The sequence below is a fragment of the Panthera uncia genome (genome assembly GCF_023721935.1).
Source record: "Panthera uncia isolate 11264 chromosome A3 unlocalized genomic scaffold, Puncia_PCG_1.0 HiC_scaffold_11, whole genome shotgun sequence".
NCBI lineage: Eukaryota > Metazoa > Chordata > Mammalia > Carnivora > Felidae > Panthera > Panthera uncia.
Genome location: NW_026057578.1, coordinates 12,071,139 through 12,097,500, shown reverse-complemented (window position 1 = coordinate 12,097,500; position 26,362 = coordinate 12,071,139). Strand labels below are relative to the sequence as shown.

The 26,362-nt window shown below is 42.8% G+C and overlaps 1 protein-coding gene across 2 annotated transcripts in view; it reads right to left on the bottom strand.

Moving 5' to 3' along the window:
* Positions 1-278: 278 nt before the first annotated feature.
* ZNFX1 (zinc finger NFX1-type containing 1) overlaps positions 279-26,362 on the bottom strand; it is a 26,575-nt gene continuing 491 nt past the window's right edge. The window contains exons 2-15 of one of the 2 annotated variants that reach the window (XM_049650629.1): positions 24,831-24,945; positions 20,236-22,041; positions 15,072-15,203; positions 13,500-13,648; positions 12,721-12,870; positions 11,535-11,649; positions 9,999-10,249; positions 8,414-8,553; positions 7,232-7,386; positions 6,718-6,863; positions 5,800-5,910; positions 5,026-5,121; positions 2,299-4,378; positions 279-865 (exon numbers count right to left, since the gene is read on the bottom strand). In XM_049650629.1, the coding sequence (XP_049506586.1) occupies positions 864-865; positions 2,299-4,378; positions 5,026-5,121; positions 5,800-5,910; positions 6,718-6,863; positions 7,232-7,386; positions 8,414-8,553; positions 9,999-10,249; positions 11,535-11,649; positions 12,721-12,870; positions 13,500-13,648; positions 15,072-15,203; positions 20,236-22,041; positions 24,831-24,891 (5,394 nt within the window). In that variant the 5' untranslated portion in view covers positions 24,892-24,945 and the 3' untranslated portion in view covers positions 279-863. Of the gene's footprint in view, positions 866-893; positions 4,379-5,025; positions 5,122-5,799; positions 5,911-6,717; positions 6,864-7,231; positions 7,387-8,413; positions 8,554-9,998; positions 10,250-11,534; positions 11,650-12,720; positions 12,871-13,499; positions 13,649-15,071; positions 15,204-20,235; positions 22,042-24,830; positions 24,946-26,362 lie in introns of those variants that run through there. The other variant, XM_049650628.1, reaches the window with a different exon arrangement.

Here is a 26,362-nt window from a genome sequence, read left to right as displayed (position 1 = left end):
GCATGTCTCCTTAAATTCACTACACCCTGTGAGCGAGGTAGTTAGCCCCATTTTGCAGATGAAGAAGCCAAGGGAGTAACTTTCCAGAGTTACACTGTTGGGAATTCAGGTTTTTGAAACCAGGGTCTACCTGAACCCATACTCTGACAGACTGTGCTGTGGAAGTGCTACTGGAGAGATGGCAGCTCAAAGGGACCGAAGGGATGAGTTAGCTCTTTGTTGCAAAAACCAGCTTTTACCCTGTAGAACAGAGGTTCTCATCCTTTCTCAATCATAGGTTCCTTTGATAATGAGAGTGAAGGGATCCCCCTTAACAAAATTGTATGTTTGTACTCTGTCCTATATAATTTCAAGGAGTATACACCTCCCCACCACCAGCTCAAAAATTTTAATAGTTACCAGTAGCACATACCCTTGAGATTAAAAGTGTGTTCGAAGCTATTCATTTAGGCTGCACCTAACAGTTACCAGCAGAGGGTTCCATTCCAGTAAATAATGGCACACATGCATGATGGAGTAGGGTTCAGGCTCCTCGTATGTATATGGTTACAGAAAGGTCCCCAAACTAAGTTGTTGGGTTAAAAAAAGCCAAGTGCAGAGCTGCGTACTTTTTTTTAAGAGTTACATACATTGCATATGTATAGCTTACCTCTGGGAGGCCTCATGAAGCTGTTAACAGGGTTGCCTCTGGGAAAGCAAACTTCAAGTTATGCTTTTATACAACAACAACAAAAAATTCTTTTTACCATAAGTACAGAGGACTCACCAGCTAAATAAAAACTCCGTACCACGGAAACCAGACTGGCCTCCTCGTAGGCAGTGGCTCCATCCCCATCCTCATGGTCTCAGGCTGCCTGAGCTGTTTCTAGAAGTTGACAAACATGGACCACTGATTTTCTCAATCATCATTTTTATTAATTGGCTTTATAGGCTAAAGTGCATAGTAAAGACAAAAAAGGAAATGCATACATAGGAAAAGGATATTTTTCTCACCAACATTAGAAAGACCTGAGATGCCTAAGTGTCTGTTCTAGGAACACTGGACTGAGGGAGTATGTATGCAGGCAGCAGCAGGCCTGGGGGCTGGCTTCTGGCATGGGTCTGGGGCCTGCAGAAGCTGCTGGCATGCTAACCCTGCCCAGGCAAAAGCTGTAGTAGTGTTGGGACAAAAGGTCACACTTTGGATAGGTGCTGCTGGTTTAGTTCTATTCAGGGCCTTGGGGAACCAGCAATGCTACTGAACTCCTGCAGGCAAAGAAACCACCATTCCAAAGTGCCAGTCACAGGAGAGGGTATGAGGGATCACTCCTTAGCCTGGGCCTGCTGCAGAGCCCCCAGCTGTGGGTAGTCGCACTTTCCCACTCTGTGAATATGTAACTGGGTCAGGGTTAGTCACGAAGTCTTTGTCTTACCACATGCCTCCGTCTCCGGGAGTGAGGATGCCCCAGGAGGAGAGTGGGAGGGATTTTTGTGCTCCTTGAAAGGATAAGCAGTTCATAAACAACTCCTCTGGGCCTCTGTTTATTGGAATTAAAGTTAGTCTACAAGTTAGGGCCTGGCAATTAGAATGAGTCTGCTTCACTTGAGTTCATACTCTGTGCCCCCGGAGCACTGCAGAAAAAATATGAGTCAGGACCCAGAGATACCAGTAGGTAGCCCTAGGTGGAAGCCCCAAACATGCTCCAGAGAGCCTGTCCACTAACTTGCAGGAGAAAAAAAGAAGGTATCTGTTAACTTTGCTCTCAGTTCTGGAGGTAAAGTGCTTATTCTAGCGCAGGGGAAATCTAGAAACAAACGTGGGCAATCCCTAAAAGTGGATCCTTAAATAGGTACTAAGACTAAAGGACAATAATAAAAAACAAACTTCGGTTCCTTCGTAAGGGAGCCGATCCCAGCCAGGTGGTGGCTAGGCACAAGGCAGCGGTGCACCATCTTCCTACATCATCCTCCGGATCTCCTCAAAGTTCATCAAGTTGTTGGCCGTGTCAGACCAGGCAGGGTGCTGGGCTCCATCCATCTCAGAAGCAAGCTGATTGCTCCTTTCCAGAGTATGATTTATGCCCCCGATCACCTCCTTGCAGTCAGGACATGTGCCCCTCTGCATGGCTCCCCCACAATCGCTAATCACGTAGATGTGACCATTGGGGCACTTGAACCAGTGACCCCGAGGATAACCCATAGCATTGACTATCTGCACTCGTTCTTCCTCTGAGATGCCCAGGCCAGAGCAGGGAAGAATGGTTTTCAGAGCTTCCATCTTTTTCTGCACAAACTTTTCATCCTCCTGGGTGAACTTACATGTTCTCTCGAGGATCTTCCGGACACTGTAGACCTCTTCTGCTGTGCTACCTCTCAGCTTCCCCTCTGCTATCCTGCAGCGGGACAGGAGGTTCACCAGGTATGTGAGCCTCTGGATTTCACTTTGGAGGTCATCCAATTCCTGGCTGGTAAAGCTCAAACGCTTCTTGGCTAGCCAGTCATGGACCTGCTCTAGTCGACTCCTCACTCTCTCTTGTTCTAAGACATGCACCTTTTTCAGAGAGTCCGACAGGCCAGCCAAGCGGTCGTAGAAGCTGATGTAATTCTCAACAAGGCCCAGGTCCTTCACTGACAGATTCTTCTGGGCCAGCTTCTCCTTTAACATCAGAAAGTCTGTAGGAAGCAGCTGGTGGAGGAGGCTCTTGCTCTCCAGGAGGGCCCTAAGTCGTTCCTGGCTGGTTGCAATTTCCCCTGCTGAGCCCTGAATCTTTTCCTTGACGATTTCAATCTCTTCCAGCCGCCGTTTGATGCTGGTTCCATACCTCAGGTTTTTGCGGATGGGCACCTGGCAGATAGGGCACACTTTCAACTTGATGGCAACTTCATCATCTTTCTGCTCATTCATATAGAAGTCCAGGGCTTGCACCTCAAAGATGTGGCTGCAGTCTTCTAGCTGCACAAAGCGGGCGTCAGGCTCATCTTCAAAGCCAAAGAAGATCTGGGTGACTTCTTCCTGGTGGCAGACACGGCACTTCTTGGGGCACGGTTCCCCACACAAACCGATGCAGGGGTGGCCACAGGCCAGCAGCTTAGTACAAGGCACGTAGCATGGGGGTCGGTCGCAGGGCTCAGAGCAGAGTTTGGTGCACTGGTAGTGCTGGCAGCGCCAGACACAGGGCTCTACGCAGGGGCTGCACAGTTCCCCACACTTCTTCTTGCACTGGCTGTGGACACAGCGGTTCTGACAGGTCCGTTGGCAGGGTGGGCACTCGCCGATGCACGGCTCCTGGCACTTGTGTGAGCAGATGAGCAGGCGCTTGCAGGGCTGCTGACAGCGCTCATGAAAGCGCCCTTCGAAGCAGCTGTGGCAGGTCCCAGGACAAGGATGCCCACAGTCCAAGATGGTGCCACACTTGGTGGTGCACTTGACTGGCAGGTCATACACGAGGTCTTCCACATTACCACATTTCACCTGCTGGCTGTGCCCACACTTGAGTTTCACGGTGACCATTTCTGAGCAAAACCGCACACAGTCTTCACCGCAGGGATGGCTACATCTGTGCCCACATTTCAGGACCTTGGGGCAAGGTTCTTGGCAGCAAAAATCTGACTCAGGCATGGAACAAGGAACCATTTGTTCGTGACCGCACCGAGGAATGATTTTGCGCACCTTCACCTGACAAGGCTGACACTCCTGGAAGCAAACAAGAGGGCACCGGTGCCCGTCTTGACAGATAACCTTCTGGCATGGCTTCATGCATTGGAACTCCTTGTGTGAGGAATCATAGGGGTGGCAGGCACGGGTGCAGACATGTCCACAGCCCAGCCGGAACTCACAGGGTAGGCTGCAGCCTCCTTCGGGCACTTTTTGGAAATCAGAAGCTTTGGATACTAAGGTGTGGGTATCAGGATGGTTCTGGCAGCACAGCTGGAGTGTGCGGCCTATTTGATTGTTCTCTCGAAGGGTATGGATGATCTTGCTCCACAAGGGCACCTTGGCTAGCATCTGCATGTTTCCGATGCAGTACATACCCTTCTTGGCACGGGACAAGGCCACACAGATGCGGTTGGGTATCTGGAGAAAACCCACCTTGCCCTCCTGGTTGCTCCGCACTAATGAGAGGAGAATGATGTCATTCTCTTCCCCTTGGTATTTGTCAACCACATGGACCTTGACGCCAGCAAATGTCTTGGCTGGCATGAGTTTGCGCAGGCAGAATAGCTGCCCCGTGTAGGTGGTGAGGATGGTGATCTGGGAGGGGAGGTACTCCTGGCACAGGAAGTACTTGCACAATTCTACCACAAAGCGAGCCTCATGCTGGTTCTGGTGGCTTTTGCCTTCTTGGATTTCCTGTTCAGGAAAGTTGTGTTCTACAAAGAAAAGGTTGGAAGCGACCCCCTAGAGAGGAAAAGAAATGGTATGTCAGAAGGTTCACTCATGCAGTTCTTCCTATTTTCAGATGTACTGGCCACTGACCCTATTCCGGGGAGAGACTTAGCGAGGCTTTTTGTATACTTTGTACCATAATCTTTAATTCTGGTGTCAGTCACTACTGTGTTTTCTTTTGGGACCATGGCAAGTAGGAAAATGGATACAGAATTTGTCTATTTTAACTTCTAATACATTGGATATTATAATTTCCAATAGCCATCCATAATCCAACTATTATGGTTCAGCAAACAGGCAGAAGTTATGATGATGTTGAGTGAGCAGCTAACTTACAAGCACTCCACTGTGCTGACTGCTTTTCACACATTATCTCCCTCAAGACGATAATGTAACGAGGCAGTACCCATTATTCTCACTGTACAGAAGATCAGGACATTCAGAATTGGTGTATCACTTGCTAAACAGTTACACAGCTGCAGAGCTGGGATTCAAAACCCACGTCTGTATCTCTCAACTTCTACACTATTTCTACTCTTAGTGACGAGCTTTTAAAAAAGTTGGCTCTAGATCCTTCTGAAAACCCTTTTTCATCCTAAGGTAATACAGCCTCCTTGGTTGTTGATACATCACAGAAAGATCAAATAGGACAGACTCACCTTTATCTTCTCATATTTGAGAACAGAGGGATGATTCTCCAGATCCTGGTAAATGTAGGGGGTCAAAAGCCGGGCAATTTCAGGGCGCATGCGGTGCTGAAATAAGACATATAGGTCATGAGATACATGGGCAGAAAGAGGGTGCCTGGCTGGCTCAAGTTGGTATAGTGTGTGACTCTTGATCTCAGGGTTGTGAGTTCAAGCCTCACATAGGGTGTAGAGCCTACTTAAAAAAGAAAAGAAAGAAACATGGGCAGAGAATAAAGGGACAGTTTTCTAAAGACTAGGTTGCTGGTGGAAAATCTGGAGGTAATGTGAAAGAATAAGGAGAAAAGAGCAGACTGTAAACAGCTCTTTCATCCAACACAAACTCAGCTCATCCTGTGGTATTTTAAAACAGAAAAGAAAAAAAGTCTAACAGTCATTGAATTACTAAGCCAGTTTTATTTTTTATTTAAAAAAAATTTTTTTTAAATGTTTTTATTTATTTTTGAAGGAGAGAGAGAGCATGAGTGGGGGAGGAGCAGAGAGGGAGATACAGAATCCGAAGCAGCCTCCAGGGTCTGAGCTGGCAGCACAGAGCCCAATGCGGGGTTCAAACTCATGAACTGAAATCATGACCTGAGCCGAAGTCGGACGCTTAACCAACTGAGCCATCCAGATGCCCCTAAGCCAGTTTTATTTTTATGAGACCTTTCTTGCTGGCAGCTGGTAGCCTCCCAGGAAACTTCTCCTGAACATGTGGTAGGTAATAAGAGAGGTCCAGCTTCTTACCTGGTAATTTAGACGGACGAAGGGAATGTTTACTTTCACCAGTCGTTCAAAGAGGGACACCTCAAGGTTGAAATTCTTGGCTAGATCATACACATTGGCGCTGGGACGCAGCTGAGAAAACAAACATGTTTGAGGACTCTCTACTGACTTATTTTATCCATCCAATCATATACTCACTTAACCACCAACCTACCCATCAAATGTTTTTCAAGTGCCTTCTATATGCCAGGCACTGCTCTAGGTACTGACAGGCTAAGGATAAAGAGTGACAAGGACATGAAGGCAAGAAATAAGGGTGATGTGATGGAGTGCCCAGGAGTGGTGGTTCCTTAAATAGGCCTCCCTAAAGAGTGACACCTGAGTTGATGCCAGCATGGAGGAAGCTGCCTATCATTTGAAAAGCAAGGTATGAGGGAGCAGGAAGGAGGGCAGGTGGTGGGAACACAGTGAGCAAATGATGGTGATATGAGAAGTCAGAGGAGCAGGCTCAACCTGAGAATATCTGCCTCTCTAGGCTACTTTAAGAAGCTTGATTTTTGTATTAAGTCAATGGGAAACCACCAGAGGGTTTTAAGCTATAGAGTTTCATGATCTGACTTACTTTTTTAAAAAAATTCACTTTGGCCCCTTTACAAAGAATAGATTAGAGGACGGCAAAAATCAAAGTAGGGGAACAAGAAGGAGGCTGTTTTAATAGTCCACTTGAAAGGTCATTATGAAATGAATGATACTATCTCTCAAATATACCCGATATCTAAGAGCACCTGCTCTTAGATTGAATGTGGGAGGTGAGGGAAAGAATCACAGAGAGCTACTACTAAGTTTGAGAACTGGTGAAGCAGAGAGGCCAGGGTCTTCTGTCTGAGTGCAACCCTCCAAGAGCCCTCTCTCTTCATCTTCCAGGGGCACCTGCCCTACCTGCTGGTGGTCCCCAATCAGAATGAGGTGCTGGCAAGCTTTGCTCAATGTAGCAATGGTGTGGGCCTCAAGGACTTCAGCAGCCTCTTCCACAATGACAATCCGAGGCTCTACCTTCTGCAGGATCTGACGGTATTTGGCAGCACCTGGAGTCAAGAGAGAAGAGGCTCCTCTAAGCTGATGCACTGGAGGCTGGAATCTGAGTCTGTGAAAACTGAGTCCTCACATCCACCCAGGGCTGTGGTGGCCACTGAATGAGAGAATAAGTGCTAATGAGTGGTCTCCAGACCACCAACACCCATGTTGGTCATTGTCAGGTTATCGAATGCAGCAGGGACAAGTGGGTGCATTTCATCATGAGTTCCCTAAACATAACTCACTTTCAATAGCTTTTCATGGCCTTTCCTTCTAACCTCCTAAAGAAGCTTCTCTTTACCTATCCTAGATAATCTGATAAGAGCTTGGCACCAGGAGTGAATGGCTGGATCTGGTAAACTTCCCCATGCTTTCTTACCTGTGGTTGTCATTCCTACAACCTGGGCATCTTTCAGGATGTGCAGGTCTTCCTGGAGCCTCAGCTCAGCCATTCTCTCTGCTGACGTGCGGTACTGGCGCTCATAGTTGAGGATCTTTCGGCGGGTGTCGGCCTGGTACATCTGTAGCCACAGCCTGGAGAATGTGAAGAACCAGAGAAAGAAGATGTGTGCTCTTTAAGATGGTGGAGGAACCCCCTGCGGTGTGTATGAGGTGGAACCGAGACCCTTGAGGAGCTTACGGGCCACAGAGGGAGAGGAAGGAGAGACCTAGGTTTGCAGGGAACCAAGATTCCAAAATGCCCAACAAAAAGAAGTACAGAGATGTACATAGGTGGCTAGGAGCTAAGGAGGAGAGTAGAATAAAGAATACGGGTTAATTATTGAGAAGAGAGTTAAGGGACTTCAAAAGCTTCAAGAATTTCTTACAAATTCTCCTTGGCACATCTCTGAGTCCCCTTCCCTAATTCTCCAGTCTCGTTTTACAAGTAAAGCAGATCATGTCACTACTCTGCTACAGAATGTTCCAAGAGCTTTTCGGTACTTTTTGAAAAGTGGCTTTTGATAATCCCGGCTCCTCACCTTTGCCCCATGAGTCCCTGCAGTTAGGCCCCTCCCACCTCTCTGACCTCACTTTCCATTTCTCTGAGCCACAGCTATGCTGGCTGCCTTCTTTCAATTTCTCAAATAGACATACTCCTTTCCACGTCAAAGCCTTTATGTACGTGGTCCCCATAATTTCATCTGCTCCCCATTCCCTGCTGGTCTTGTTAATGTCTAATAATCCTTCACATCTTGCCTTGTCACTTTCCTGGATACCTCAGACCAGCTCAAATCCCGTATTCATATTCTTAGCACTCATTGTTCTTTTATTTCTTAGTGGTTATGCCCATTTGTTAACTTTTTATTTGTGGAATTAACTAATTTGTCTCCCTGGATAAACTCTAAGCTCCATTTAAAGGTAGAGCCAAGTGTCTATTTTATCCCATGTCTGCACCCCTAGCACTCAGTACACTGGGGGTATGCAACCAATCATTAGTTAACACTGTTGGAGGTTGGGGGGGAGGGATGGGGGGTTATGTTGCAGGAACAGAAAAGGAACCGTTTGGGGTAATCACGTGCACTGGTTGGGGGTTGGGGGGAGGAGCCAATGGGCATAATACCTATAGAGCTGCCAGCGAGAATTCAGGTCCAGCTGCCAAACATCTTGGATTTCACTGGCCTCAGCCTCAGTCATGGTGTTGAGTTTGCGAAGTTCAACCTTCACTTTCTTTTTCATTTTCTTTTTCTGGCTGCGCTGAGTCTGTGGACATCATTAACAGCCAGGGTTACCATCTGAGCAGAAATTGGCTCAGTTCTAAGACCAAGGTCGAGACCAGAGCACATTAAAAAGGGGCTGCCACCTCGGAAGAACTTCCTTGAATGTCTCAAACTCTTCCAACACATATCCATTGCGAAGTGGCTAAATGGGGGCTCTGGATCCAGTCTGCCTGGGTTCAAAGCCCCATCTACCTCTAGAGTAAGTTACTTAACTTTTATGTACCTCAGCATTGCCTGCTACAAAATGAGGAATAATAACAATACATCTTTGCAGGGTTGCTGACTTGACTAAAGGAATAAAAACATGAAAGCACTTAGAATAGTACTGACACTTGTTATCACTGAATGTCCTTTGACCACATTCTATTTCTCATTCCTAAAACATGTCATGAAAAGTAGTACAGGTAGGTCTTTCTTGTTAAACGCTGTACAGGGCCTGCTAAGATGGTCTTAATGCCATCATATCGAGACAGTACCTTTCACAAGAGGGTGAAAGGCACCATTTAGGAGAAAGCGCTCTCCCCTGGCTCTGTCACTAAGGACTGGCATGAAAGATGGATGTCACAATGTTATGAACCTCCCCTTACTTCCAAACCAAACCAATCAACTCCCCCTGAGGCCACGTGGCAGAGAGATGCCCACCCCATAATTCCAAGTATTAGGATCAGATCTGAACTAGAAGATCAAGTTAAAAGCTAGCAGACCAGGGAAAACTGCATCCAAAGTTGACTTTGAAAGTCTCTTAAATCATGAGTTTAGAAAATGTTATTTTGAGTATCCAGAACTCTACTGTCATAGTAATGAATGGTAAATTTGGAGGACCACTTGGTTCTACCAAAGGAATGACCAGAGGGAAAGTCTGGGCATTCACATTATTCTGGCGTTAAGAGAAATATCAAATTCCAGGGTGAATAAAGGATGAGTACTCCCTCCAGCCTGTAAGGCTTGCTTCATTCTGCTTTACTTGAATTCTCTAAAATCTTAATGTATTTTTCATAGATTCATTCGTACTTGAGAAGATAATATCCATGAAAGCATCAAGCACGGAGACTGTAAGTGTTTGATTTGACCCATATGTGGTGCATTTTTCTGAAAGTTCAAGAGAAGCCATTTGGCCACCTGCTTCCTGTTTTTCTAAGTGGGAATTTCTTGCCAGCACCCCTCTGAAGGGTCATAATTTTTATACTCTTGGGAACTGGACCCATCTTATACTACAGTTAGGTTGTAAAACAGGTAAATTAACTGTGAGGACAAGGTGAATACGCTGCTCTAACAAATGGGTGAAAATAAGGGGCTGCAGTTCTAGTCAGAACAGATGTTCTTAGGCCTGTTTCAGGAGAGTTTAACCCCCACCATCTGGCAGTAATAACTGAACTCCCATTTCCCATTCTGTCAGGGCTTCCAGAGGCTGTGAGGAAGTGAGCTTACCTCCCACTCTCCTCCAGTTTGCTCCTGACCAGCTGTTGTCCCGGGGCCATAGTTGTCGAGCCTCATGGCCAGAAGCACTTTAGCCAACTCCTGGACTGCCCCATTCTCTTCCTTCTTCCGCCGACGAAGTCTAACCACCTCTTCCTCCTCAATCACCCGGTCTGCTTGAATTAGGTCAGCCTCCTCGGCAATCTCAATCAGTGAACCCTCCTCTTCTCCTTCTTCTTCCTCCTCCTCCCCTTCTGCCTGGGCTAAGAGGAAAGCAGGCAAGACAGGGGTGAAACTCTTGAAGCCAAAGAATGGAAGGGGACACTTATAAGAACTTAGATGTATGAAAACATTCTCAAGGGGTTTAAGTGGTTACTTCTAGCAGGGGAAACTGGGAGAAATGAGTGTTAGGGGAGGGAGACTTAGGTTTCCTTATATACTTTTTTGTTATATTTTTAAATATCATATAAACATATCCCTTTTTAAGAAAAGTTTCACTTATGTCAAATACACAAAGGAAGATATATGATGTAAATGGGCAATTTAAAGGATAATAAAAATACATAAAATGAACATCCAGGGTTGCCTCGGTGGCTCAGTTGGTTAAGCACCCGACTTTGGTTCAGGTCATGATCTTGCAGTTTGTGGGTTTGAGCCCTGTGTTGGGCGCTGTGCTGACAGCTCAGAACCTGGAGCCTGCTTCAGATTCTGTGTCTCCTTCTCTCTGCCCCCACTCCCGCCCCCGCTCATGCCCTCTAAAATAAAAACATTAAGAAAAAAAAAAATGAACAACTAGGTACGTCCCACCCAATTTAAGGAGATATTCCCCAATTTCTTGAAGACACTTGTGGGCCTGTCTAACCTGAATTTTGTATTGCTCATTCCCTTCCCTAGCTTTTTGAAATAACCTTACTATATACATAATGCATACACATCTCTAAACAACACATCATCTAATTTTGGCTTTTTTTTTCATTTCTTGAGCTCTACATAAATGGAATATTATAATGTGTTTTCCTACACCTTGCTTTTTCATTCAGCCTGTTTTTGAGATTCATATGTTGCCATATATGCTGTAATTCATTCCTTTTCACTGTTGTACAGTATTTCATGATCTGAATGGACAGTAACTGATCCATGTGCTGTACAAATATTGATGAATATTTGAGTTTTCTATTTTTCTATTATTTGAAAGTGGTGTACCAATTAATATCCCCACTAGCAGTGTATCATAGTTCCTACTGCTCCACCTTCTTGTCAATATAGCAAACTTGAAAATTTTTGGCAATCCGACGTGTAACAGCATCTCATTGTGGTTTTATTAGCTCTTTTCTAATGAGTACTTTCCATATGTTTATTGACCATTACAATTTCCTACTTTGTGATGTGCTTGTTAAGTGTCTTTTATTTACTTTACTATCAAGCTATTGTCTTTCTCTAATTGATTACAGCTCTTTATATATTCTAGGTATTACTTTCAAGTTTTAGTCTCCGGTCTTTACCACGTTCGACCTTAAGATGTGATTCTTGGTAGACATGCACTCTTACCTGTATTTTCAGGTCCTGCTGGAGCAACACTTTGGGTGAAGGAACCGACACCCAGGCCCAGCCACTCCAGCATCATGGAATGCTTCCAGCCCTGGAAGCAAATCCATTCACTATCCTGAGGAAGGAATTAATTATCAGTCATGAGAATTCCATGACAACCAGTGTAAAGGAAAGGTTTCTGAGAAGGATCAAAAGTAGTTCTCTTAAATTTCAGAGGCTGCAAGCTGGCAACCCTTGGGCAACAGGATCATTAAATACGACTTGTAGAGAATTTTAAAAATAAAAATTTCTGCTCTTGACAAAATCAGGATCTATGGCAGCAATGAGCCTGCATCTGAGATGGCAACAAATGGCTAAGAGTGGGTTGCTACCATTTCTTTTCCAGTCTGCCAAGTCCTCTCTACTTTCCAATGTCTCACACCCAGCTTGCTTTAGTCATTTATAGATTGACTGACTGACCCCTTCAGGCTTCTGGGTAACCCTAGAAATCACCAACTCAATGATAACAGAGCTACCATTTCAATGGGTTCCTGGCCAACCACTTTACAGGAATTGTATCAGTTACTACTTAGAACATCCTTTGAACGCAGGCATTATTACCCATTTGACTGTTGAGTGACTGTTGAGAGACTGTTGACTGTTGAGGATCATACTGGCCATGGCACACAGTCTATGTGACCTCAGGTCACTAAGGTCACTAAGCCTGACATCCAGGCTCTCTATATGGGCTGGGTTGCCTTATGATTTTGCTTTATAGAACAATCTCTTACAGCACACTAATTAAGTGGTTTATAAATACTAACTTGTTTATCCAAATAACAGTCCTATACCAATTACATTGATCTATTACAAACTGCCATTTCTGCAAGTCAAATTTACAAACATTAGCAATTTCATATGGTTCAACTTAATGTTATTATCCCCACTCTATAAAACAGGAAGCAGGCACAGAACAATTAAGTAACTTGCCAAGTGCAAAATCAGAATTCACATCCAGCATGCTGACTCCAGAGTCTTGCTCTTGACTAGTATACTCAGCCACCTCTCCTCCTGAAAAGGGACTTCTCACATTATGGCAGCGTCAGATTATCCTAACAGCTAATGCTTTGCATTGTTGCTTCTGCTAGAGACTGCCTCCAAGTACTGAGGCAAGAGAAATGCTTACAGCCCCCAGGATGACCCCTACCTGTACTGGTCCATTCATCAGGCTTTTCCAATGCTGGGGGGAGATGTACTTCTCCAGGTGCTGTTCCCGTAGTACACCACGCATGGTACACTCCAGGGTCTGGGCCCCTTCATGCAGCTCTTGCTCTGACTCCTTCATTTGTGTCACAATCTGCCAAAAACAGAGGGAAAGAAATGATAAGCAAGTGAGATCATCCCCTAAACTCAGTTTCTGCCATGAGGGAAAACAAAGCTAAAACAGGAACAGCAAGAAGAGAGAAGAAATAAATAGACCAGTCAAAAAAGTCTTAATTTAAATAATCTTAAAACTGAAGGGTTACTATCTAAAATGTCTAACAGACTCCTACCAACCAGTAAGAAAAAGGAACAAATAACACAACAGAAAAACAGGCTAAGGATACTGTTGTGGAGACTACTTCTCTTTTTCTTGGTAATAGGGACTCAGAGTTTTGCTTGGGTACACTGCTGCCCAGCTAGAAGATGACATTACGCTGGCCAATGGGCTGTAAATAGGGCTGTTGGTGGTTTGCGGGGGGAGTAGCCTTAAAAGGTCCTGGCAGGGGCTGGGAGGGGTGGTATGCTCCTTTCTGTCCTTTTTCCATCTTGATTTTGAGGGCAAAGGTCACACCATGGGATTAACAGATGGAATGCTGGAAGGAACCTGAGTCCTTCACCACTTTGTGGAGCACCTATTTCCTCTGGACTGCCTACCCAGAAAGCCACTGCTACCTAGTCTATTTCTACCATGAACTATCTCAGATATCCAAAGCTGGGACTCACACTCATGTAGGCCCTTCGGAGGTGCATGGGGAGGTTGCGACGGAATTCCCGCTTGTTCCTCAGCTCCCTCAGGGTGAACTGCTTCAGGATTTCACTGTTGCTCCTTCCACCTACCCGCACGATGCTGGTCTTTTGACACTTGTAGATGCCTATGGAGCCAAGTGGAGCATAGCAGAGGTGAGAGGAGCTACGCTGGATTCCCTCAGGTGAGCGCTGTATGTGTTTCGGATGTTATCTCAGCTGGTTCCTTAGGGAACAAACTGGTACCTACAGGAATCCACCCTATTAATGACCAAAAAGTCCTCAGAGATGATATGACCTGCAGAGCAGTAAAATGTGTACTTAAGAACATAGGCTTTATTTTTTTGAGAGAGTGAGCGAGAGCAAGCTGGGGAGAGGGACAGAAGGAGAGAGAAAGAATCTCAAGCAGGCCTCACATTCAGCACGGAGCCCAATGCAGGGCTCGATCTCACAACCGTGAGACCATGACCTGAGCTGAAATCAAGAGCTCAACCAATGGAACCACCCAGGCACCCCAGAACATAGGCTGTAGAATCAGATATCTGGGAACCCAAACCTTGACTTCACCACTATTGCTATGTAAACTGGGGCAAGTTTCTAAACTTGAGGCTTCAGTTCTTCATCTGTGATTTGAAAGTAAGCACTTAGTAAATGTTCTCTGTTATTCACTCTACAGGTATTTACCAACTGGTCACTATGTGCCAGGCATGTGCTAGGTTCTTAAGATATAGCAGGTAAAGCACAGACTCTATTCCTAATTTGTTCTCAGGTCTCACACTCTGGCACAGAAGATACACGTTAAACAATTTCTCATAATAGCAATAAGTACAGTAAGTACTGTAAGTACATGATGCTGTAAATATATAAGAGGGCAACTTACCTAGTTTGGGTGGGGTAATCTAATATTTAAACTGAGACTCCAAGAATAAAAAATATTTAATCTGGGTGAAAGGAAGATATGGAAAATAATATTCAAGGAAAAGGAAAAACATATTTATTCCTTCATTAATACAATTAGTATTTTTTTGAGTGCTAGAATCCATAAATATAGCAAGAAAGAGGACCAACCCACACAGTGTTTATGGTCTAGGGTAGAAACTCATACAATAAATTGTTACATTTGTATTAAGTCTCTGAAGAAAAAATACAAAAGGAGGCTTAACTTTGTCTGGGGGCAACTGGAAAAATACACGTGAAGAGAGATTTAAGGGGAGATCTAAAGAATGAGTTGGAGTCAACCAGGCTAGATGATAGATGAAGTCAAGATGCAAAGAGAAAAAGTGTCTTCTAGGGATGGGGGAACAGCATGGCCCAAGGGAGAAGCTGGAGGAATTCAAGGAACTGCAGACAATCAGTGTTGTTGGAGTTAGGAAGAACAAGGGAAGAGGAAGGAGATAAGGTTCAGAGTTGGCTGGAGCAGACCAGATAGAGCCTGCAGGTCATGGATAGGACTACGGGCTTAGTTCAAATAGCAATAAAATTTAAGCTACCGAAGTTGGTGATGGTTCAACTATAAATGTCTTGACAGAGAACAATTTTGCCTAGAATTACCTTCCAGAAACTGGTCCAAAGCATGATTAGTATAACATACAACCAAGATGGGGAATTTCTGGACGCTAATTTGCCAGACAGGCTCATTGGTTAGAAGTGCCTGAACGATTTTTAGACCAACGTAGGTTTTGCCTAAAAAAGAAAGAAAAAGGAGAGTTAAAAAAAAAATAAAGACTTTCTAGAAGGAGTAATTAATTACTTACAGCAAATTATTATTAAAAAAAATTTGAAGTCATACACTGAGATGGTTTAAAAACCCAAGAAGCACAAATGAGTATTTTACGAAAAGTGTCCCTGCTCTTCTCCCAGTCATCCAGTTCCTCTCTGGGAAGCAAACCAGTATTACCAGTTTCTCGTGTAACTTTCCAGAGTTAGTCATTCTATGCAAATGCAAACAAAAAATGAATATAGTCTTTCTCTAGCCTTCCCTTTTTTTTTCAATGCAAATAGCTGCAGACTATTTTCACTACTCTACATCTTGCTTTTTCACCTAATGTACCTTGGAGATAGCTATCAGCACATAAAAAGAATCCCTTCTGTTTTTTGCAGCTTTAAAATATTTTTTCACAACTGTAAGGTATTTTTTAGCCAGTTGTTTACTGGCTACTTGCTAACTTCATGTAGCACATTATTTAGAAATGCTTTCAATATACCAGAGACTTGCCTTTGTGAAAGGAGGGAAAAACTCAGCGAAATCAACATTCAAGTTAGAGTTATGGGCTCATTAGTAAATGGCCAATAATTAATTAATTATGTCTACAAATAGCTAAATCCTTACACTGTGTCAGGCTGAGAAGTTAGCCACTGTTTTCAAAAAATCAAAGGTGAGTGAGGTAGCAATACAAGAAAATCAAAGATTTCAGTATAGCAAGATAAACAACAACAATTTCTTCCTTCCTTTTTTCCTTTCGCTTGGGCTTTTTTTTTTTTTTTTTTTTTTTAAATGAAGTAGGCTCCACACCCAACATGGGATTTGAACTCACGACCCTGAGAGCAAGAATCTTGTGCTCCACAGGGGTGCCTGGATGGCTTAGTCACCTTTTTCCCCTTCAAGTAAGTATTGAGTGCCTAACAGGTGTCAGGCACTGGGTTAGATGCAAGAAATACCATAGTGAGCGTAACAACTATGGTTCTTATTTTCCTGGAACTTACAGACTTGTAGAAGAGAAAGATAATTAATCACAGAAACAAATGTAAAATCATAAATGTGGGAAATGAGAAATACCCAATACCAAAAAACCCATATAATTGGGATTCCGGCCTAGTCAGAGGTTAGAAGAGACTTCTCTGGGGAAGTGAAAACTGAGTTAAGAGTGGGCAAGAAGGAACAGGGATAGGGTTGGGAGGTTTCTGCCATATTCCAGGCTAAGGCTTGACTTCAGCAGGAGACGGGAGATAAATAGGCAGACAGGGGAGAAGTTTCAGAGGTAACATTGACTGGAACTTGATAATGGTTTGGCTAGGGTGGGGAACAGAAAAGGAAAATTAGGTTTCTAGTTGCAGGACTGGATGGATAAGGATACCTCAGAAGGAAAGAAAATCTTTATAATTTAATATTTACTTTGTCTCCTTCCTTCCCCTTAGAATAGATACTTTTTGGGATTCCCACCTCAAAAAGGACCCCCTTTACTACTTCCCCCTCATATTCACCAGTTCTTCCCTAGTAACCATTTATGTGTGTGGCTTAAGCTAGCCTGAAATTATTACTACACTTGGAACTAATGAGTCCTAATTCAAGTGATAACATTAAGAGAAATTAACTGCAACATGTAGATTTTGAATATACAAAAAGCTCCTCCAAAGCAGTAAGAAGTCATTCAAAAAGAACCCAATCCACAGAAGTAGTAATATAAATAGCCAATAAACTGACAAAAGGATATTTAATTTCATTCTTTAAAAAAAAAAAATTATTATTTTTTTTTTTTTTAAGAGAGAAAGAGCAAGAGACTGCGAGCAGGTCAGAGGGGCAGAGGGAAAGAGAAAGAATCTTAAGCAGGGCTTAAGGAGCTTGATGCAGGGCTCGATCACACAACCCTGGGATCATGACCTGAGCTGAAATGAAGAACTGGATGCTTAGAGCGCCTGGGTGGCTCAGTTGGTTATGTAACTGACTTCGGCTCAGATCATGGTCTCACGGTTCATGAGTTTGAACCCCACGCTGGGCTCTGCGCTGACAGCTCAGAGCCTGGAGCCTGCAGCCCGCTTTGGATTCTGTGTCTCCCTCACTCTGTCTCTCTCAAAAGTAAATAAACGTTAAAAAGAAAAAAAAATGTTGGATGCTCAACTGACTGAGCCACCCAGGTGCCCTTTTAATCTCATTCGTTTTTTTTGTTTTTTTTTTTTAATTTTTTTTTAACGTTTATTTATTTTTGAGACAGAGAGAGACAGAGCATGAACAGGGGAGGGGCAGAGAGAGAGGGAGACACAGAATCTGAAACAGGCTCCAGGCTCTGAGCTGTCAGCACAGAGCCCGACGCAGGGCTCGAACTCACGGACCGTGAGATCATGACCTGAGCCGAAGTCTGATGCTTAACCGACCAAGCCACCCAGGCGCCCCTTAATCTCATTCTTAATGAAAAAAATACAAATTAACCACCGTGATATACATTTCCAGGGAGTGATTTGGCAATATCTATTAAAATTACACAATTATATATTCTTTGATCAGGTTAGGAAATTTCTCTTCTGCATATGTTTTGTTTGTATATGAAATGATTCACAAACAAGGCTATTCACTGAAATACTGTTTGTACTAATAAATCTTTCCACACGGGACTGGTTAAAGACATTATTCCACTGTATGGAATGTTATGCAATCATAAACAAGAGTTACTACTTATGTACCAATATGAAAGGAACACCAAGATATTTTCTAAATGGACCAAGCAACATGTACTAGCTTAATGGGTTAAAAAAAAAAGTAAGGGGTGGGGTGCCTGGCTAGCTTAGTCAGTGGAGCACACAACTCCTGGTCTTGGGGTTGTGGGTTCAAACAAGCCCATGTTGGGTAGAGAGATTACTTAAAAATAAAATCTTAAAAAAAACAACAACAAAAAAACAAACAAAAAGAAGGGTGCCTGGGTGGCTCAGATGGTTAAGTGTCTGACTTCAACTCAGGTCATGATCTCACAGTTCCTGAGTTCAAGCCCCACATTAGGTTCTCTGCTGTCAGCACAGAGCTCACTTCAGATCCTCTGTCCCTCGCTCTTCCCTGCCCTCCCCCGTTCTCTGTCAAAATAAACTTTAAAAAATTTACAATAAATAAATAGAAAGAAAGAAAATCATAAAGTACAATAAATATATTCAATTCAAGCATTTGCTTGAATATTTATAGAATACCTCTGGAAGGATCAACAGGAAGATAACATTGTTTTAGGGAAAGGAACTGAGTGGAATGGTGGGAAGAGAGATTTAAAAAAATTTTTTGAACCATTTTTACTAAAACATAAAAAATAATGGTTCAAAATTTTTAACCTCACAGATCAGCAAAACCTGCTGATCAGCAAAAAACACTGAGATAACACAACAATACTGGAGAAGATATAAGGAAATGGGAACACTAGTTCATTCTTGGTGAGAGTGTAAACTGGTACATCGTTTTTTTCTTTTTTAAGCCTTGAAAGCATCTCTTTAATTATGCATATTTTTCCATTATACAGGTGTTTCTTATCAGAAAAAAGTTTCCATTCAGTTACATAACTTTTTTTTTTTTTAACGTTTATTTATTTTTGAGAGTGAGCCAGCAAATGGAGAAGAGGCAGAGAGAAAGGGAGACAGAATCTGAAGGAGGCTGTAGGCTCTGAGCAGTCAGCACAGAGCCCGACGCTGGGCTCGAACTCACAAACGTTAGATCCTGACCTGAGCCAAAGTCGGAAGCTTAATAACTGAGCCACTCAGGTGCCCCAGGTTATATAACTTTTTATTGTGAGTTGCTATTACTTTATCAGTGTTTTTTATTTTTCTAAAGATTTTAAGTAAACTCTACACCCAAGATGGGGCTCGAACTCAGAACCCTGAAATCAAGGGTCACATGCTCTACTGACTGAGCCAGCCAGTCAATAGCCCTATTAGTGTTTTTTTAAAGACCTCTTTCCAGGGTTTTTTTGTTTTTTGTTTTTTTGCATGTGTGTGTATCCTTTATGGAGGATAATTTAGCAGTACACACTATAACTATTAATGTGAATTCCCACTTTAGGAAATAATAAGAATACCTAAAGATAAACACATACCAGATACATAGATATATAGATGATGGACACTTACCAAAGCACTCTATGTAATGACAAAACAAACAAACAGACAAACAAAAAACATCATGGTACACTCACTCCTTACAGTGAATGCAGGCATAGTAAAAAGAGTGAGACACATTTCTAAATGTGACTGGAGTGTAATGAATGTGTTATAAAAATAACTGACCATTTATGTTATTGAAAGAAAACAAAAAGTATGAGTGCATGTATGTAAACATAAGAATACAGACACAGAGATAGATCAATGGTCACCTTTGAGAACATCTGGAAAGATGCACATCAAACAACAGCAATTATCACCACAAAGTAGGATTAGAGTGGCATGTGGGGATGAGGGTGCAGAGAGGCATGTTTCCGTGAGAAGTATGGTGTAGTAGTTACAAGAGGCAGGACTCGATAGAGTCAGTGCCTGAGTTCAAGTCCTAGGTCTATCACTTACCACCTTTACGAACTTCAACATATTATTCAACCTCTTTGTCTTAGTTTTTCATCTGTAAGATAGAACGGTTTCTACTTCACAGAGCTGTTGTGAGGATGCAATCAGTAGATACAACACTACTAGCAAGTAGTAAAATGCTACTTGGCACACAGTGCTAATATTATGTATTTGATATTATTTAATTTAAAGTAATATAAAATTAAATAAAAATTAACATAGCCTCTGATGAAGCAAAGGTCATGCATCTTCCTAAATTTGACGCCTCAGCAGTCTTCTCTAACCTAGTGACTTTTATTACCATGCATACCAATGGCTGCCCACTGGAAAATCACCATGAACAGCTACTTTGTAAGTAGGTTTGATGCCCATTTCAGGAGAATGTTTCTAATCAAGACACTCAAGAAACCTAGAGACAAGCCTCCCTTGCCTATCTCATCGGGAAGAGGTCACGTGATCTGAAAAATTCTCTTACCTGTTCCAGGAGGTCCTTGAATAATAGCCAGTTCCCTTGTGAGAGCAAACTGCAAGGCTTCCATTTGGGAGTCATCCAGCTTCAGGGCTTCTTTTGAGGGCCACTGGCTAGGGTCTAAGACATTCACTCTGGGATATCTTAAGCCTTCGGCATTCCTCAGAGAATCCTCAGTGGCTAAGGGATTCTTCATTAAGGGAGTGAAATCATATCTGCCCCCCATTAGCAAGTACCTTGGCTCCCTCACGTAAGAGTCACATTCCACAATGTTCCTCTGGAAGGGGACATCCTCCTCCTGGACCTCCTGAAGTCCTTCCAGGACATGCCTATAGGCCTCGAAGTATGCAGTTGTCTCCACCATAAGGAAAGAGTCAGAGGGCTGGACCTCCGCTAGCAGCTGTTGGCTCTGCTCATTGAAAGAGAGCTGGACAATTCCTCGGCAGAGATCTTCCTGCTCCCGATTAGACACGGTGGCAAAAAGAAATGTTTCAAAGTTGTCCTTGGACATGCACACCAAAGATCCATAGAGCAACCGCTTGGAATTCTGCCAGCGAACAAACTTTAGTGGTTTTGTGTCAAACTGCACCTTGTAGACAATGCCTGATGAGGAACACACGGGGGTGATAATCCTGGTATCAAAGTAGATTCGAATGTCATCAAATTTTCTCTTCCTGAGGCCTTGGTCTTCAAAGCTTTGGAGAAGTTCCAAAATGCCTTCACGTAGGGGTCTGACAAAATCTTCTCTCAGGAGTCGGAAGTGGGTATCCAGATAGATAGCAGTGCTGTCGTATTTTCCGGTAATGATGTTGGGACGAAGGAATGGCCTCTCATCCAAGTGCACTTCATTGTAAGTAGGGTAAATGGGCATGGTCCTGTAGCTCTCAACATGGTCCTCTGCCTCAGGCTGCACTAGAGTGTAGGTATCCACTCTTAAAGTGCCCTCTCGCCTCTTTTCCTGCAGATGTTCGATGATGGTCTGCACCTTTTCCAGGTTCTTCTCTGTCTCCTCTTCTATGTCAACCCCAGAGGCTCTCAAAGCGTTAAGAGAAGCTGGCAGGAGGGAAATGAGCATGGAAGTTTCCTGCACAGAGCTGGCGGGGAAGACACTTACAAGGTCCTGGAGGAGAGAGATGATGTTGCTAATGTGTTCTGGATACTGGTTTCGAATGTCAGGGATGGGTTCAGTGACCATTCCTACCACATAAGTTGGTAGGCAGACTTTGAGGAATTTGGAGTTCTTCAGTATGCCCAGGACATGGAGAACACTCTGGCGGTCCATTTTGGAACTGCAAGCCTTCCTAAGAACCTGGCAGATGAGCTCAAGGAAGTTGGATTTCATAAAAGAATGAGACAGGAGCTCTTTCAGCCCTAAACTTGTGGCAAGAGTGATGACCACCTCAGAAGGGTCTTTCTGCAGAAGACTTTCTAGGAACTTGTAGCCCAGTTTCTTCACTTGCTGTGGCTGTTCTGCAGGTTTCTGGTGTGGGGTTCGCCACTGCTGGAAGTTTTCATCGGACCACGGTGGTCTGTGGTTCCTTCCCTCCTGGTTGCCATTTCTCCGCCGAGCATCATTTTCCTGACGTCTTTGGCCTCTAGGTTCATCACTAGTGCGCCCCTCATGGTTTCTCCTTCCCTGATGTGGATTCCTGCCCATAGCCCCAAACCTTTCTTCTCTTTGCCGTACAGGAACAGCATGGTTGGTGGCCCTAGGCTGCCTTCCAGGCTGGTTAGCTCCTCCTCTGAGAGCATTCACTGGTGAGTTATTGGCCTGATTTCTAGCTCTTGGTGGTAATTCTCCATCCACAGGCCCTAAACGCAATGGGAATACTGGGTAAGCACAAAAGTCAAGGTACAAGGAAATCTAACAGAACAACAAGGGACATACTCTCATTTTCCAAAACAACAAAGGAACTTAGTAGGTTTTCTTTGCAGAGAAAAAAGACTTCCTATGAAATCATGTAATAAATGTAAAATAGATTACTGTGGTTGCAGCACATACTATGAAAACATTGTTTTTTCAAAGGGTGCAAAAGGGAAAAAGAATAAACATTTGTTGGGGCGCCTGGCTGGCTCAGTCAGAAGAGCATGCAACTCTTGACCTTGGGGTTGTGAGTTCAAGCCTCACGGTGGGTATAGAGATTACTTAAATACATAAACTTTAAAAAAAAAAAAAAACATTTGTTGAGTGCCTAATCCGTGTTAGAGGATAAATACTTGCAGTATCTCATTTAATCCTCATGAGCTGAGATTATTTCAGAGGGTCAAAAAGATCAGCTCATTGCTTCTGAGTCTTCTGCCAGTACCAAATAATAGCCAAAGCATGAATTTCAGAGCAAAACAGTCCTGATTCAAATCTTGTCCTTGCCACTTCCTCACTGTATAACCTTGAACAAGTCAAATACTTTCTTTAAGTCTAAGTATCTATGTAGGTGTAAAGACTAAACGTTTGTAAGATGCTTAATAGTATACCCAACATGTAAAAAGTTCTCATTAATGTTATTACTAGTAGCACTAGTAATACTTTTCCACTGGGAATACTCTATTGATTTCCAGGCCACTGGATCTGCCACTAAACAATTATGTTACAGGCAACACAGGCATCAAGTGGGATAAAATTACAGGAGAAATGCTTCTTGAAATTTGTTCAGCATCAGATGGCAAGGGGGAAGGTGGGGTTTCCTTTACCAAGATGTTTTTGAGCTAGTTAATACATTGAGAATGAAACTGAAAAAGGAAACTCAAATTTGTTTTAGGAAACTGAAAAATGAAACTCAAGTTTTTCTCCTTTCTGAAGCACAAGTTCATCCACATAGTATTATTTACTACCAGCCCTCAGATAAGAAGTTGTTGGGGGAAGGAGAAGATATACCAAGTCCACACATGAAAGCTAACATCACCCTGTGGATGAAGCTGAACTTGTCTTCCTTAATTTGCCACACCTTTCAGAAGTAAATTTGGCCAAATTAACCAAAAGCCCACTGTCTTTCACTTTCGTTTCCTATAAAATTGATGGAGCTGACCCAACTTGGCAGAATTACTTGGAGCTTTTAAATACAAACAAAATAAGATTGTGTACAATGATGTGAGAATAAAAATGTTATGAATGCACATCATATTCAAGATGACTGTACCATTTCATGACATTAGATGCTAAATCTATTTATGTGCACTTTTCCTTGTTTTGTACTTTGCAGAGAAAATTTTGAGGTGACAACATAAAGGAACATTTGGCAAAATATAAACCCTATATTACTGAAGTCTAAATTTTATAAGTGTTACCTTATTTACTTTTCAAACTCTCAAAATATCAAAAGAAAGTCCTTCTAATATTTCAATCTGACCCAAAGACTTGACGGTTTTGAAGAATTAAAATTGGTATTGTTTCTCATTCTTTGAATAGTCACACAGCTCATAGAATAAAATTCTACAGTTCTTCCTCATTTATTCTACAGCTAAAACTCAGATGACATGTTGCAAACTTAGGGAAAAACAGGAATCCATTTGGTTTTGTTTGAAAGTTCTAAGCAAATAGAAAAATCATAGCAGTAATGTTTTTCGAATGAGCTTTACTTTGGTGACTAGGATTCTAGACATATGCCATTAAATTAAATACATATCCATTAGCCATGTATGGTTATTAAGAATCTTAGACATGGTTAGCCTGAATTAAGATGTGTAACTTTGAACACTGAATACCAAAAATAGGGTAAACATCGCATTAAAGTTTCTTTATACTGATAACACCTTAAAATGATAATATCTGAGGAGCGCCTGGCTGGCTCAGTCAGAAGAACAGGCGACTCTTGATGTCGGGGAGGGGGGTGGGGGGGTGTCATCAGTTAGAGTCCCACCTTGGGTGTAGAAATTACTTAAAAATAAAATCTTTAAAAAAATGATAATGTTTGAGTATTTAGGGAAGTAAAAATACTGAAATTATTAAAGTACTTGACAATAAAATGTTTGTATTCAGTTACTACAATAAATGACATTATTTGGATATACTCATTCAAACACATGTTAAACAAATTACTATTAAATTTTTAAAATGGATTTCATGTGTTTCTTTTTGCTTTTTTAAAAATGTTTATTTATTTATGTTTGAGAGAGCAATAGCATGAGTAGGGAAGGGGCAGAGAGAGAGGGAGACAGAGACTCCCAAGCAGGCTCCGTGATGTCAGTCAGCACAAGGCCAGATGCGGGGCTTGAACTCACAAACCACAGGATCATGATCCAAGCCAAAACCAAGAGTTGGGACACTTAACCAACTGAGCTACCCAGGCACCCCCATCTTTTTACTTTTTTAAATGATGCTACTAGAAAATGAAAAATTACATTTCTGGCTTGCATTATGTTTCTTTTGGATAGTACTGCTCTAAAAATTATTTCCAATTCAGACACCTTATCACTGTCTTTGTTAATGTGAACTATACCCATTCATCAGCTCTTAAGAAAAGGAGAGGGTTGTCTATTTTTCAGTCATTCATGCTGTGGCTAAGGAATAAGCCATTCTTTACTTGAGAGAGGCTGTTAGTCTTAGGCGGGTCTGCTCATTCATAGGAATTCCATTTCCTTCCCATTAAGTAGAAAATCTTGCTCACCTCTGTGGTTAGTATAGGGATTTCTTGGCCTGGCCTCCAAACAAGGTCTTCTGTCCTCCATGTCTGAGTTACCTGAATTCCTCCACGCTCACGTTATTTTCGGTTATCTGGAAATCTGCACAGATTGAGAGAGATCAAGGCCCTTGAAACACAGCAGCTGGCAGAAAAATACCCAAAACAGCATCAAGCCAATCCTCCTGCTTCTACATCTTAACGATTTGTAAACTAAGAGTTAAACACAGATTTAATCGCAGGCACAAGTGTTCAACTCTGTGAATGCCCAGTATGATATAAAATGTTAAATTCACCATTTAGGTGATTTCAAATTCCTCCCTCCCTTTTATCCTTGCACTTCGTTGGGGCAGAGGGAGTGTCATCAATTCCCATTCAGAACTACTGTTTGGTTTATGTCTTTAGCCAAGTTACTTAATCGGTTGCTAGGTTTCATTTTCCTCTCCCACGAAGCAGACAAATATTGTTGCCAGGGAAGAAAGAAGTACATTTTTGTTAATCCAAAAACCATGTATTCACCATGCCATCCCACAGTTATGTTATACAGAACTCTATAGCTTACAGTATTCTACAGTCTGTAAATAATTAGTCAGCAGTTATCCCTTATCCTATCGTTTGGAATGCAGCCAAACCGATTAAGCCCTCTGTTCTACTGAATCAAAGAGAAAAAATTACATATTTCAATAACCAGAGGCTTAGCATCTACAGAATGCTGTTTCCCCAGGACCAGCTAGAAATCTGCAGTTTCTTCCTTCTCCTTTCTTCTTAAAGATTTTTGACAGTGATCCTGTAAGAGGAAGAGGAAGCCCCTTTAAGGGAACTTCTCAATGCAACTCATACATATCATATGAGCTGAGGCTAGGGAATGAGTGGGTGACTCAGAGTCCCCAGCAAAGGGATTTTTGAGACTGTCCCTGTAACTGACTTTTAAAATATTCATAGTTGGAAACTGTGAATAGATTTGGCATTATATGAGGAGTAGCTTTTATCCTCTTCAGAAAAAGGGAGTCCTTTTCCTTCCTGCCGGGAATATTTTGGGTGAATCTCTTCTCTCATCTTATCAAACCCAGCTCTCAAGTGCATTCAGTATTTTGGGGGTGTGTGTGTGTGTTTTAATTAAAAAAAAAAAATTCGAGGAGAAAATGCCTTCTCCTCTGGTTGAAAAATACTAAAATAGAAACTCAAGTTTTCTGAAAAGCGGTAAAAGAAATGGAAAAAAAGAAAAAGGGAGGAGCAGACAGAACAGGAAATGCTATGAAAAACAGACTAAAGTGAGTTTCTTTGGGAATCAAGGCCTAAAAGGGCAGGAAGAAGAAAATCAGTGATGGTCAAGGTGGTAGAGGGGTCATATCAGAGAAGGGTAATGGGGGGGGGGAGGAGGGGGGAGGGGAGAGGGTGAAACCGGGGGGCGGGGGGGGGGCCGGGGGGGGGGGGGGGTTCTCCAGGGTCCCGAGAGGATAGAAGGAGGGACGGAAGGGTCACCGGCAACCAGGAGCCCAGGAGTTTCTGATGGAGATATT